At 41.4% G+C, this 14,961-nt stretch overlaps 1 protein-coding gene across 3 annotated transcripts in view; it reads left to right on the top strand.

Moving 5' to 3' along the window:
• The window catches only part of LOC134062021 (interferon regulatory factor 2-like), a 37,756-nt gene that overhangs the window by 20,636 nt on the left and 2,159 nt on the right, over nucleotides 1-14,961 (top strand). For 2 of the 3 annotated variants that reach the window (XR_009935406.1, XR_009935405.1), the window contains exons 7-10: nucleotides 2,004-2,100; nucleotides 8,475-8,663; nucleotides 10,047-10,090; nucleotides 10,325-11,931. Coding sequence is in view for 1 of the 3 variants with exons in the window: in XM_062517902.1 (XP_062373886.1) it covers nucleotides 2,004-2,100; nucleotides 8,475-8,663; nucleotides 10,047-10,090; nucleotides 10,325-11,362 (1,368 nt within the window). In the remaining 2 variants the exon portion in view is untranslated. Of the gene's footprint in view, nucleotides 1-2,003; nucleotides 2,101-8,474; nucleotides 8,664-10,046; nucleotides 10,091-10,324; nucleotides 12,331-14,961 lie in introns of those variants that run through there. The other variant, XM_062517902.1, reaches the window with a different exon arrangement.

Here is a 14,961-nt window from a genome sequence, read left to right as displayed (position 1 = left end):
ACTGTTAGCCTGGCTAGCGCCTACCACTTCTCAAACGTTCATTTTCTCGTATTTGAAAAAATGCCCAGATCCATTCATTGGGAGCCACGGATGTCTATCAAATGCGCATAGCTCATCCAACATGGTCTCACACCCAACTCGTCGAACGAGGACGCATGTAAAGCCACTGCGCGTTCATATGCAACGCGAAGGGCTGCCATAGACATCAATGTAAATCCTTTGCCGTCAAATGTAGACGCAAGAAGGCAACGGAAAATTATCGGGAAAACTATCCAGAAAACCCGCGATATCATAACATTTGCTGTTTCCGGTTTCGTCTACAGTATAACTTTAAAAAGTTACATTTTGGCCTTCCATATCGCGGGTTTTCTGGATGGTTTTCCCCGAGAATCTTCCGTTGCCTTCTTGCGTCTACAGTTGACGCCAAAGGATTTATATTGATGTCTATGGCAGCTCTTCGCGTTGCATGAACGCACCTTCGGCTTCCGAAATTGGTGCCAGGGGGCTTGACCATGCGTCCTCGTTCGAGGAGTTGGGTGTGAGTTTCCAGACTGCCTTAGCAGCGTGAGTGAAATCACCGCGCAAGGCAGGATGGGAACACCCAGGCTAACATACTGTAGTATTAGCTGGTAAACTCCTCCATTTACAGACCCATGATATCACTCTGTGATCACTCACTAAACAGATCCAGATCCCTTAAGTCCTTTGAGTAACTTCATCAGTATCACCCAGAGCATTGAAATTCTGATGGTGAATGGTATAGCCTACTGTCAACAGTTTGTGCAGCTATTTGTCATTTTGAGGTGGAAAATGAAACACTGGATTTTTGTCTTTAAACATAGTCATAACCTGTTCATAATAATAGGATACACTTCTGCCTCTGCAGGTACCTCACTGGGCTCTTTTAGCATACCAAACTCATACAGCTACATTCAGCATCATATCAGCACAGGAAATTATTACTCCTAATAACAAGTAATAAATAATAAAACAAGGTGAATACAAGCCATTAACCAGGTCTGCGTTTGCTGTAGATACTTCTCACATCGTGCATATTGCATAAGCTTTATCAGCTGCTAAATTATATAACAACGCATGTAGCTGCTTGTTTATATTTAACATTTAAGTTGAGTTAATTTATAAAAGGATATCTCTTAACTGTAGGCTACATGCTCAGGGTATCAAAAACAGTGAGATCCTCTAGTTCAGTGGCTCTCTTAATAATGCCTTTCTTTTTTGACAAGGAAGATCAGAGATTCAAAACAAAGCAGCTATGCACAACATAAACAGACCGACATATGAATTAAAATTATATCTGATCCAGTGGACTGAGACTGAGGAAATGTAGGCTAATGTGGTACCAAGAAGTGAACAAAAGTATTTTAACGTACCATGTTGCCGGGTTGATGCAGTCAGGTGGGGCTTGACAGACAAAGTTTGAGAACCACTGCTCTAGTCTGACCCACAGGTCAGCTATTTTACACTATGGGGGAAAAAGGATCCACTCAACTTAACGAGCAGGTCTGGATCCGTGATTGCTCTAGTTTCTCTGATCCATCCATCTAGTCAGCTTTGCATCTAACTGAAGCGATATGGTAGCATGATAAGTCTCACATGCTAAATATATCAGCCACAAGGTGATATCATCTCAACTACATTCACAGAGACATATTTGATGATTGATGAAGTTATTTAAATGTCTGACATCTGGGTCACCTAAACGCCAGGCAGAAGGACAGAGCGTTATACAGGGACATTATTTGTTTTGAATTGTACACATTGCTTTTTTGGTTAGTAGCAGGTGTGGAACTATAACAAACCATTCAGTCATGAATCCTGAGTTAGTAGTAGGATCTGGGTGAATAACCCAGATGACTTAGGAGTCACTCAGTTTTACTCTGTAGTACTCTAGAACCAGTTAGTTTAACTCACAATTGCGATCGGCTGCTGAATTTGTCTTTCAACAACTAAGAGTTCCACTGATATCTTGTGCCATCTCACAGAAGCAAAACTCGGGTGACGACGGCAGCTGTAAGGACGAACCAGCTGCTGAGGAAGAAGACCAGGTGGAGCATGAGGCTGATAGCACAGTTACTATAGGTAAGCAGTAAGTGTAGTTATGACTTTTAAGCTTTAGGTTTTACTTTTGTCCAATAGTGTCTTAAGTAGTGCTGTCAAAAATATTAATATCGCGGTCACTCATCTAAAATCTTAAATAGCCCAGTCTGTAACCATTACGCATCCCACGTTATACCTGCTTGCCGACTATGACAGCAGCTGAAAGTGAAAGTAAAGCTGCGATCGCACAGTCCAGTCGAAGTAAATAGTTGAAGTAAACAACTTTTACAAATAACGAGTCCCGATTACCACTCCGCTGCTGCTGGGTCATTTGCTAAAGGCAAATGCGTGAAATACAAGCATTACAGTGAAAGACGTAGGCTATCTATAGCTTCTGATAACGATAACAACATAAATTGTTTAGGCTATTTTAACACGGAGAATGACTCATTTGGCGCTTCAGTGGTGTAGCCTCGCAAGAAATTAGAGCTAGAATGTCCTACTTGTAACAATAATAATTCATTTGGACTATTTCATTCTTAAACATTATTAGACTACATGTTTACATTCAATGTAGGCTACACTGCGAGACATGTAGCCTAAAAGAGACAATAACATTGCAAGGGCTGGGGAGTCGACAGTATGCAAGTGAAACTGCGCTCCGTCCGGACGCAAAGACAGCGGAGAAATGTGTAGACAGATATGATTGATAAAAAGGCTCAGTATCTTTGGTGTTGATATATTTGATTACATAGGCTATGAAAATTCTGAAGGTGTGGCGGCAGAAATTAAGGTGCGGCGGGCCGCCACGGTAAAATGTATGTAGCGGAAACCCTGGTGGAAGCCACCATTCTTGCCTCATGGGAGGCCAACACCTGTCCAAATTGAGTGTCAATGGCTTTTATAACAGCTGAGAGGATGTGGGTTGAGAACTGCACTTGGGTCAACTTTTCAGTTAACTTGGCTTTAAGGCTGAGAATGGTGGGAACTATGTATCCGAAGTAACTATTAGAGTTATTCTCTCCCTGGGGCAGGTTGATTGAGTATGCAAGAGGTTTCAGAATGGCTGTGTACTCTTTTAGAAACATTATCTCTTGAGGATTAGGGGTGCTCCAACAAGGGTACCTAACGATTCGATTCGATTTCGATCATGGGAGCTTCGATTCTTCGATTCTTCGATTCTAACGATTGTCAATTCGATTCGATTATTGGTGCCACGATTCTTCGATTATTGCTATTTTTAATGCATTTTTCCATATAAGATTGATTTTGTCTTCATCTGTAGCTACATTTGTAAATAACTAGCCTATCAATTATAACTCGGTTCCTCTACAAGTACACTCAATAAGTAGATAACAAGGTTTTTTGAACATTTGACTTGTATTTTAAGACACAAAATATTTTATTTTATGACTTATGTAAACATTTGCACTTTGACCTACTTAACTTTGATCAGAGAAAGCTCCACTTGAACAAGAGTCCCCTTTATTGGCGGAAAACACTGAAAACAGTCAAGCCAGTATGAGTTCAATAATTCAAGTAAACAAGATATGTACTTCCATCAAATTTATTGAATGGAAAATGGAAAATTAATGAAAGCTGCCATTTTCCGAGGTGACAAATTGCATTCTTCTGAACAAAAGTGCATAATTCAACTGAATTTACTCAATCTGGAGCTTCAGCACAGTGAGGTAAACAGTACACAACACGAACACAGTAGAGCAGAGTGACACTCACACTCATCTTAAAGTTAACAGTCCCATATTCCCTCCCCTCCCTCTTGTGCCCCTACATCCTCCTGTTGTGTGAGAGAGGCAAATGTCCACATTGTGCTACTCATCTTCATCAGACTTTTCATCATCAGTGCCAGAATCTGGGACACACACATTCTTGTGCAAGAATACCAGCTGGTCAATGTGCTCCGACTTGAGTGTGCTACGCTGGGCTGTAACAATATCTCCTGCGGTGGAGAATACCCGCTCTGCAGATACACTGCTACCTGGAATGCACAGGTACCGTTTGGCCACATTAGCAATCATGGGGTACAGCACCTGATGCACACCCCACCAGAGGAGAGGGTCCTCTTGTAGAGAAGGTGTTAAAGCAAGGCGGTACTTAGCCATCTCGTCCTTGGCTCTGGTGTATGCTGATTTGGGCTCCGGAGCTAAAGAGGGAAAGAGAGAGTGAGTGTGAGCATGTGTGAGAGAGAATGTGAGAGTGAGAGAAATTAGCCTCAACCAACAGCTAGATGTAGAACTTCACATTTTAAAAAGTAAAGATTCCTACCCTGATTTGTGAACGCCGGTCCTAACAGGTTCTCAAGCAGAGTACAGCTTCTTTTGGCTGGTGGCGCTGATGGCAGCTCCTTCTCCTGGTCCTCCTCAGTGTCACTGGTTACCGCTGCTGCTGCCCTGACATTGTCCTCTGGGGTCTCTTCCTCCACTCTCACCTCTTGCTGCATGTCAATTGCCTTGAAATCACTTTTTTTTTTACCATACACATTTTTTATATAAAATAAAATGACAGATTTACCTCTAGTGATGTAGCCTCAGCTATCACTTTGCCATATGTCTGCTCTCTCTCCTCCTCAGAAAGGAAAGGTAAGGCCTTGAAACGGGGGTCAAGGGCAGAAGCGGTATAGAGAAGGCTTTTCTCTGCCTCACTGGTGTATCTACTGCTGAGGTCGTCGTGGATGGCCTTTTTAATATCCCGGACCAGTGGTGAATCCTCTGTGTTGGGCTCTGTGTTCTGGAGGAGCTTTGTGTGCACAGGAGCGATCAAACAAGCCGAGGGGTTTTTCTCCTGAGACATCAGAGTGGTGGCGTCTTTCATCGGCTTTAGGGTGGAGACCATTTCCTCAGCATTTGAGACATAATTTTCATTGAGAGTGGCAATGTCAGTTTCCTTCTTTCTCAACTGAGGAGAGAGCAAGAGGGTGCAGATAGCAGGCTGTGTTATTCATAATTAAATACAAATCATTATGCTACTACTACATGTCAGAATGCAGCGCACAAAAGTTCACTCTACCAAAGCTTAACTTTTTTTTTTTTTTTTTTTTAAATAAATATATAATGCAGTGAGCAATACGGGGGGTTAAGTCATAATTTTAATTAATATAACAAAATAGATAGAGAGGCTGGCAATGAAATTTTTCTCACCTGCGGAGAGAGCAAGGTCGCAGCAATTGCAGGCTGTTGCTCGAGGAAACGTTCAGTCATTTCATATGCACTATTCCATCTAGTGCATACGTCCGTCTTCAGTTTGTGCCGTTTGAGGCCAAGCAGCTTTTGGTTCTCCTCTAGCAGGTGGAGTCCGGTGGTACTACGGTGGAAAAACGTAGAGATCCGCCTGATCCTCGCCAGGAGCTTTGCCACAGCTGCCAGCTTGAGAGCTTTCTGTGAGGCCAAGTTAGCAGTGTGGGCATAGCATTTCAGGTGCACGAAGTTCGCCTTCTGAGCAGCCACGACCATATTGCTGGCATTATCAGTTACCAATACCAAATCTTTATCTGAGATCTGCCATTCTGCTGCTGCTAGCTTCAGCAGCTCGGCAACATTTGCCCCGGTGTGACTCTCACTCATCTCTCGGGTTTGAAGAACGTGACTCACCAACTTCCATCCATTCTTCTTATCCGACGCTAGCACAAAATGTGCTGTTATAGTAACGAAGGATTTGGTGGCAACCGAGGTCCATGAATCACATGTAAGCGCTATCCTGCTCGCCTTCTCCATGGACGCCAGGACGTTTGCTTTGGTTTCGTTGTAGAGGTGGGGGATTTCTTTTTCAGCGAAGTGTTTACGGTGAGGAGGTTTGTAACGCGGCTCCAGGGTGCGGACCACTAACCGAAACCCCCTGTTGTTCACCACCACTGAATACGGGTGTAAATCAGTGGCAATGAACGTAGCTATAGCTTTAGTAATGCTCTTCGCCTTCTGGGAGTTCTTGGGCAGTTTGGAGACAGTCTCCAGGATGGTCCTCTGTGCGACCGTGCCCACCGACCGGCCTTCTCCGTTTCGGGATGAAAGCGTGCAAGGTGCTGCCTCATGTTTGTGGTGTTGCTGAGGTACTTTATTTTTGCTTTGCAGATCTTGCATATTGTGTAAGTCTTGTCCGTTGTCTCGTTTGCTCTCTGATAAAACCCGAAGTATTGCCACACGGATGCAGTCAGCCCCGGTGGCGAGTGAATCTGCCGCTCTTTGGAGGCTGCCATTTCACAAAAGTTTGTTAGGCTCTGTTTGTTGTGCTCTGTTTGTTGTGGTCCCACTCAAACACGCGCGTTAAGGTTCCGGTTGCGTGTTTTTTTTTCCGGTCTTGCGGCAAAGCATCAACGTGAATTTTATTTTATTTATTTATTTATTTTAAACATCGACATTAAATAATCGATGCCAAATCGTCACGTGCCGCATCGCGATGCATCGCCACATCGATGAATTGCACCCACCCCTATTGAGGATGCAGTTTGGCCACTTGCAGCTGATCACAGATTCCATTGAGCTGACTCTCAGTGAGACTCATTAACTTTTCAATTGCATGATACTCTGAACTTCACCTAGTTACTGAAGGTACCATCGCCGCCATCTTGAATTAGTCACTTGACGAGCCGGAGCGGAACTACTTTGATCACCCATGCATTGCTCCCTTTGGTTTGCAGTTTGTGTCTGTCCTTGTCTATTTTGCTGACCTCTTCAGCCATCAAATCTGGGCAAAAACTGGGCTGGCCACCTGCTCTCAAAAGTTTCATATTTGCTGTAAATATTGAAATTAATTGGGAAGTCATCCATTTTTAAAGTAACTGCAATTTTCAGTTAAGATTGCCAAACAGACTTTTTGCAAAAAGCACAAAACCTGTTGTCATTTGCCACGTTTACATGATGTTTTTTAATTCCGAATTAATTAATCGGAATTAGATAGTTTGGAATTAAAATATTCTCCTTTGAGTTTACATGGAAATAATAATTCCGAATTGGCGTTTACATGGAATATACGTTAATTCGGCTTTACTTCATTCCGCTCAATGTCTGGTGGTCGGGAAGGGTTCTGATTGGACAGGCGGTGCATGAACGTAGCCCAATGGACAATAACATAATAAAAAACTGTTTTCGCAGTCATTCTGATAATAGAGAGAATAGAGAGAAGCGGACTAAAGAGAGTTACTTCTATACTGTTTGGTGAATTTGCAAGACAATGGAATCTTTGTGAAACACATTCATGCTTTCACCCGAGCAGCGTCAGGTGTACCAGTGCAACCTAGATTTTTTTTTTTTTCAGTGGCACTCTTACAGATGTTGGTGTCATGGTTCTATCGAGCCTGAGGCCATTGTGTACAGCTTGCCGAGTTCACTCTCTGATAGACTTTCAAATCTTTGCTACTTTACGCTCAAAAATCATGGCTAAAAAATATTAGTGGCAAAGCTTGCAGGATGTCGTTTTATTTTCCTGTTTTTAAAAAAAAAAAAAAAAAAACAAGTTAGAGGAATGGCTAAAAATATTAGTGGCAAAGCTTGCAGGATGGCTCAGGGCATTCATTTTTTTATTAGGGCAAAAGAACACAGTTTATGTTCATCAACAAAGTTTGCAATGATCAATTCTGCTGCGTGGTCAAGTGAGCTACGTGCGTGACATCTGCATCAATGGGATCTGTGGCATCACAATGGTTGCTTTCCATCGTGATGGTTAACAGACCATCACGATGATCGGCACAACCCTATCCTGAAGAAGAAAGACTAGGGCCCAATCCACACGATAATTAATGTTTTGAAAAAAATAAAATCTATAGTTTTCAGAAATTACCTCCTCCGCACTCTAAATAGATTGAAAATGTGGCTGGGTTTGTGATAGCTATATCTGTGGAGATGCTTTTTACATTTTGCATTATGTCTGGTATACAGCAGGTTACACCGGAGAATTAGCATTAGCTTGCCATGCTAGAAGTAGGTAACCCTGCCCTTGTAGTGCGCTAATGTTAGCATAGCCTAACTGGTGATGGACACTGACTGGGATGTCCTGCCATCAGCATTATCAGAAATGAACGTTTTTCTGTCAACATGCCAGACCCAGACGTGATGATTTTACCATTAGGATGCATTCAGAGTTTTTAAATGGCAGACACACCCAAATGAAATGTTTATGCAATACCCTTGCGAATTGTATTAGAACTTGTATTGCCCTATTCATGATCCATATTGCCTGTGCATTTGTAAACCCTGTGTGTTCCACAAAATGACTTGGCCGTGTTGTTTTGGCAGAAAAAAAAAGATTTAAGTTGCTAATTTTGTCTGTAAATGTTACAATACAACAAACAATACAACATAAGTTGTGATTGCTCAGTCAAAAATAAAACATAAATGACATGGTACAGACTGCTGAAAAGAACATTTTAATATAGTGAGTAATTTTCTGTTTTCCCCACCTTACAGCCAATATGGATTCTCCTGACGACCAGTTGGTAATAAACGAAATGCCTGATGTTTGCGCTGTGGTGGAAGTGACCACTGAGCATGAGGGAGTTTTGGACAGCCAGCTGTCCACTGAGAGCGAGGTGCCACCAGTCACCTCAAGCTCTGTTTACCCTCGTTTGCAAGTCTCTCCAATTTCATCTTGCGGAGGTAGGTTGGGTTACGGATGGCTTAGTAGTCAGGGATGTTTAAAAGAAAAGGGCCACTAGAGCTCTACCTCTGGGGTACTGAGTTTACTTACTTAAGGGCCCTATTTTAATAGTCAGCCATCGGAAGGAATCTGCTTGCACGACAGTGTTACACAGGATTACACTAAACCTTGCTTTACTGAAAAGTGTGTGAGACTAGCAAAGTATAGCCCACATGCATCCGCACAACCTATGATTTGAAGTCATCCAAACTGAAACTAACTTCACTAATGACTGACATGGGGTTATAATCAAAAACATAGCCTGATAAAAGCACTTACTCCAGTAATGTTCGAATGACTGAATTCATTCATCCTGTGGATGAGTCATCACCTGAGACTAATAGTGTGCCTCCAATTTAAAATAGCAGTGCTTGATGCATTGTTTGTAATAGACCAGTTTTTTCTTGGTCAGCAGCAGTGTAATGATTTTTGTTGGCGATGTTTGGATAATTTTTGGAGCACTTAATATGATCCTTTTGCAGGGTTTAAAATTAGCACACGCCAAAAGCGAGTACAAGTCTGCATTGGCAAGTAAAATAAATAAGGTCATTCACCTCTAGTGGGTTTCTGAGATTACTTCACTGTAAACCTTTAGCAGTTTACGGACTTAGTCACAAAAGTTGGTAAACTATGTTTTGCAATTCTTTACATGACCCTCACTGTCTACTGTCGCTATATCTTCAGGCAAAACCTGATGTTTTGGGTTTTTTGTCGACATGTTGTTTTTGTTTTTGTTTTTGTTTTGCTGTGGAAAACGGCTGTGATGGATTAGTAGGAGCAAACAAGCACTTTGGTTAACGGTAACATTAGTCAGTCAGATGAGATTGATGCAATGCCATTTGGTGATTGCATTTATTCAGGAGAGCTCAGCCTAGTTTGATTTTAATGTCACCGGTTAATGACATCTGGTATTTTTGGCAAGGTTTTGAACATGGTGTTATGTAAGTGTTCTGATTAGCAGGTGTTTTATAGGAGGAAGAAGAAAGAAGAATGTGGAGCTTTGTGTGCGATTACATGTGATATGTTTGGGGATTCCTTAACTTTATACTGTTAATTACACATGCTTTGACTATTATTATTTGTATTACTGTATATGACAGTCAGCAGGCATGTCATAAGGTGTGAAGGAAGAAACTACTGAACTAAATCAGACAAGTGAGGGACTAACTTAAAGTAGCCTATGCATCTCAAAATGAACTCTGTACAAACGGTTTTACATGACTGTCTGTGGCCAATAGAAAAATGTATTGGCCGACGATTTTCTTTTTTTTTTCTTATATTTACCCGCCATTGGCAGACAAGACAAAAAGCTAATTTCTTTGTTTTTGTGTTAAACCTTGCAGAGAGTGATGCTGAAAGTGAATACAGCGATGAAGATTCCAAGGAGGTTGGTTATAGTGTGCTTACAAATCCCATAAAGTGCATAGTCTTACCTGTTGACCAGGAATCCAATTAATTTACTTTAACATCGGCAGTTTTGATATGAGAGTGTTATACCTGTAGGGAAGATAATATTTTGCAACTATGTTTTTTAATTTTCAACTGGGATCTTATAAAGTGTAAAGTCAGACATGGTTTCATTTCAAACTGAATTGTTTTTGTATTGATTTTTATCCAATAGGAATGGGACATGCGGTGCCTCTCAGAACCCCAGATGACCTGCTCTGTACTGAGATTCCCGTCCTGTAAGCCCCCCAGCAAGTCTACCTTTTTCAGCTCCGAGAAAACCAACTTCAAGGTGACTAGTTGCCAGGAGGAGTCCCCGATGATTGCCTACAACGTTCGTCCCTGGTGGAGACCCCACCTCACAGCCAGGCCTATGCCCACTAGAGTGTACCCTGGCCCCCGGGCCAACCCTCGATATAGCTCCCATGTGCGTCTCCAGACCAGTCCTTTTCAGCGTCCTGAAAACACTCCAAATGTAACTTCTGACATTGATCTCCCTTTGCGCTCTCACAGAAGTACACTACTGCCTACCCAGACCAGTACAAATATTTGTTCCCAAAATATTTCTCACGTGTTTCAGCAGAGGAGTCCACCTGTGCCTCTCCAAACCAGTCCACGCTTGCGGCCCCAAACAAGTTCCCCTGTGCCCCCACAAACTAGCTCTCCAGCACACCCCTCTGTGGCAAATCAAACCAGTTCCCCTGTGTGCCCTCAAACTAGCTCTCCAGCACACCCCTCTGTGGCAAATCAGACCAGCCCCCACATGCCCTCACCAGTCGCTCCCCAAGCTGGTCTTCTTTACCCAAGTGGTCCTCACATACTCCTACAGAGTGGCTCTCATTTGCTCCCTCAAACAAGCCACCAGGGGCTTTTTCATAGCAGTCTTCTTGTCTCTCCCGACGTCCGTCCCAATGTCCATCCCCAGACCAAATCCCAAATTTACTTCCATAGTAGTCCTCCTCCCCGTCTAATTCTCCAAAAAAGCTCCAAAAGGCCTCTCAAGATCAGGCCTGATGTCAGTACCCACACAAGTCCTGCTGTCATGCCCCATAGCAGCACCCATACTGGTGTCCAAGTCCCCATTACTAAAAAATCACACACCTTTCCCTTCACTCCTGCACCCACAAGACAATCCTCTCCACCCGAAAGGACCTGTAGCACTGATGGCCGTACAAGCGTAATTGTCAATGCTGTTGTGAAATCGCAACTATGACGTCTCAGTAAAGACCGTCTTGTTATGACCTGAAGCAGATGCTTTGCTGCTAAGGAAAATCAGTGTGAACACAACTACCTTGGACGTCACCTCCTATCTTCATGAACAAAGACCACCAAAGACTTCACAGCAATATTTGTCTTTCTTTCTGTGAGATGAGAGACGTTCTTGCAAAATGTTTGGAGAATGCCTTGATGACTACTAGTGTTTTGTAAGACGAATAGTGTATTTTTATATAGAGAATGGGATATTGATGAGTTTTTTTTGTTGTTTCTTTTTTTCCCCAAATCAGTTTACATGTCTTTTAGCACACTAATTTTGTAATATCAGACACTATCAGAGCTGTGTTTATTTATTTGACTGTTTGAATGAATATTTTCAATTTTTAGGTGTGATGGGTCCTTGTGCCACCAGATGGCATCCAAAGTCTATCATCTCTGCATTATGTTCACTCAATGGGATGTCCAATGTGTTCCCTTTTTTTTTGAAGAGGGAGGATACTAAGGGTTGTTTTCGGTGTATGACAGAGGGGTCGGAAAGTAAGTCATTGTGCAGACTACTGCGTACTGGTAAGAAGTCAAGAAAGATTCATACTTTTTAAGTCATTAGCGAGTTGATCTCTTAATCATAAAATCTTTTTTGTGCAGTTGTAGACAAAGGCTAGAATGTTCAGGGCTGAAGGAATTAAGCAGCTGACCGCATGCTGTATTGCCTTGCTTTACATCTGTTGCTTTGACTCTTCTGTTATCTTCACATGGTTATTGTTAAATCACATTCACAGAAAATATTTGAAGTCATATTTGCATTAACTGAGGAATCTCATTTGGTTTAAGAATGTAAAAAAAACTTTAGTGCCGTACTTTTGAAAGTGAAGTGTGTGTGTGTGTGTGTGTGTGTGTGTGAGATGGATTGCCATTGCTAGTAATACAGGGAGGTTTAACAGCAAATAAAACTGGGCTATTTTTTAAGACGAATGAGAAATTTGTTGTCTGTGGAAAACGGCTGTGATGGATTAGTCGGTGCAAACAAGCTCGTTGGTTAACGGTAACATTAGTCAGTCAGATGAGATTGATGCAATGCCATTTGTTGATTACATTTATTCAGGAGATTATTATGTTCTCATTTGTGGTAAGGAATGTTAACCACTGAATGTTTGATACTTTAATTAGACAATACTTTGGAAACACATAATATCAATACCAAGGAACATAGTTATTAAATGAAAATATCTCAGACAGATACTATTATTCCATGCGTTCCATCATTAGGGCTGCTTAATACTGTTTTCAGGCCTTTGTATGACTATTTCTGATGACTTGATTCTCCACCGCAATTTACTTCGGAGTTTATTGTTCAGCCTAAGGTGAAACTACTACTGGCTTAATTCAATTTGTAGCTTTTTTAAAAACTGAAAACTGAAGTCAGTTGAATGAAAAAGCTAAATATTTATTGCAAATGTAGACACATTTAGTGTAGACGATAACACCAATACATAAATATTATCTATCTAATAATATTTAATGAGAAAATTCTGTTGAACCAGCGCCTCTGACAAACTAGCCACATGGTGAGTTGGAGCAGTTGGAGGAAGGAAGAGGTGATGGCAGTTGAAGATATGCCAGCATATGCCAGATGATTTCTTGAGAAGAGTGGGCATAAACTAATGACTCTGGGCCCCACTCTGACAGTCTAAAATGTGTGGTCGCTAGCAAAAAGTTTATTTATATTTAGTAATCTGCCCAGTGCACATTGGGAGTGTTTTTGTTATCAAATGTAAGCAGATGGTGCAACAAGGCGTTCCTATCAGTCTTAATCAGTGGCATAACATCCTTTAAAGTTTAAACCAATACTATATGTCATTCCCCTTAACAGCGCATCAGTATTTTGATGGTCACTGGTGCATTTGAAGGAATCTGCTTGCACGCAACCACAAGGATCAAGTATTCCACTAAACCATGCTTTACTAAAACCCGCACACATCTGCACTTTCGCATCAACAGTTACAGTACCCTCCAGAATTATTGCCACCTTTGGTAAAGTTGACTTAAAGGGATATTCCGCCATTTTTGGAAATAAGCTCATTTTCCACCTCCCTGAGAAAAACAATTGATGTTAACCTTTTTCTGTTCATCCAGCCATTCTGTGAGTCTGGCGATACAACTTTTAGCTTCAGCCTATGCCGTAGGCATAGATCATTGAAACAGATTAGACCAGTAGCATCTCGCCTGCTAGCATCATGTTTAAAAGTCACGCAGCATCTGAAAATAGTCCCCACAGACAACAAGCAGTAGTAATAATTGTGAGCGACTTGTTTATGTTAAAACATTTATTTTTTTTATAAGATTTGCCTTTTTCTCAAAATAAATTTGCTTCCTTTCAATGTTGATTTTTTTCTCATTTTGTTTCATTGAAGAATTATAAAAAACCAACAGATATTTTTTATATTGGTTTTTAGTCAACTTAAGCAGAGGTGCTAATAATTCTGGAGGATACTGTATTCACAATGACTCACTATTGTCTGACGATAGGTTACCATCAAAAACATAAGCATGAAATAAGCAATACTTACCCCAATAATGTTCAAATGATAAACATTTATGCTACATAGGAGTTGAACTTTTACATCTCATAACCCTGCGACTTCACCTTTGCCTCATATGTGCCTCTTGCCTCTCGGCTTATCACTTTTATCCATTATTATCCATTTGCAAATGATGGTGAATAACCACTCATTGTGAGATGTAATTTGTTTTATATTTATTAAGTTATGTTTCCCATTGTTATCATGTAATTTGTAATGTTTTGCATGGATGTGTGCCTCTGCATGTTGTTGTCCATCCGCCCATATCACTGTTGATAATGGGCTCTTAACAACATAAAACACGGATTTCTGACCAGGTTATCCTTGGTCAGTAGCGCAATGTGTTTTAGGTAGTATATGATAGCGATTTTTACTTGATGCGCCAGACCACTCCTTAGGTTGTTAAAATTGGCAAAACCCATGGCGCATTGCTCAATAAAAGAGATGCGCAATGGCGAAAAACTCATATCAGCAATAAGCTTTGCGTCTTGATGACTTTAGACTGTGCTTTTGACCAGTGGTTCTCAACCTGGGGTCCGGGGACCCTTGTAGGGGCCGCCAGAGATTGCAGGGTGTCCGCACAATGTTGCCTGGGCTGAGGCTATGAGATTACCAAAATTATATTTTACATTTCACATTACATTTCATTTGGCTGACGCTTTTTAACCAAAGTGACTTACAACATGAACATGTACACAATATTTGCGTACATTAAATGTATAGAATCCCAATAACACAACCAGTTGGATAATCAAAACTCTGTATAATCCAAATTAAATTCATATACCTATATTACCTCTGAACTTGCGTAAGAAACCTTCAGGTCGGCTTGTCTAATTCATTCATCTCTGGACCCCGATTGTTGAATCAAACAATGTGTGTGTGTTTACGGGTAGGAGTTCAGGTTGGGGGCCCTGGCTTGCAAGGGGGGCTCCAAGGAAAAACGGTTGGGAAACACTGCTTTAGACTATCATGACAGGGCCTGAAGTCTTTAAATGGTTCTTCAACTCTGTTGGTA

The sequence above is a fragment of the Sardina pilchardus genome, chromosome 2 (genome assembly GCF_963854185.1).
Source record: "Sardina pilchardus chromosome 2, fSarPil1.1, whole genome shotgun sequence".
NCBI classification, from domain to species: domain Eukaryota; kingdom Metazoa; phylum Chordata; class Actinopteri; order Clupeiformes; family Clupeidae; genus Sardina; species Sardina pilchardus.
The sequence above is the reverse complement of the archived record's forward strand: the minus strand, read 5'-3'. Positions and strand labels throughout refer to the sequence as shown.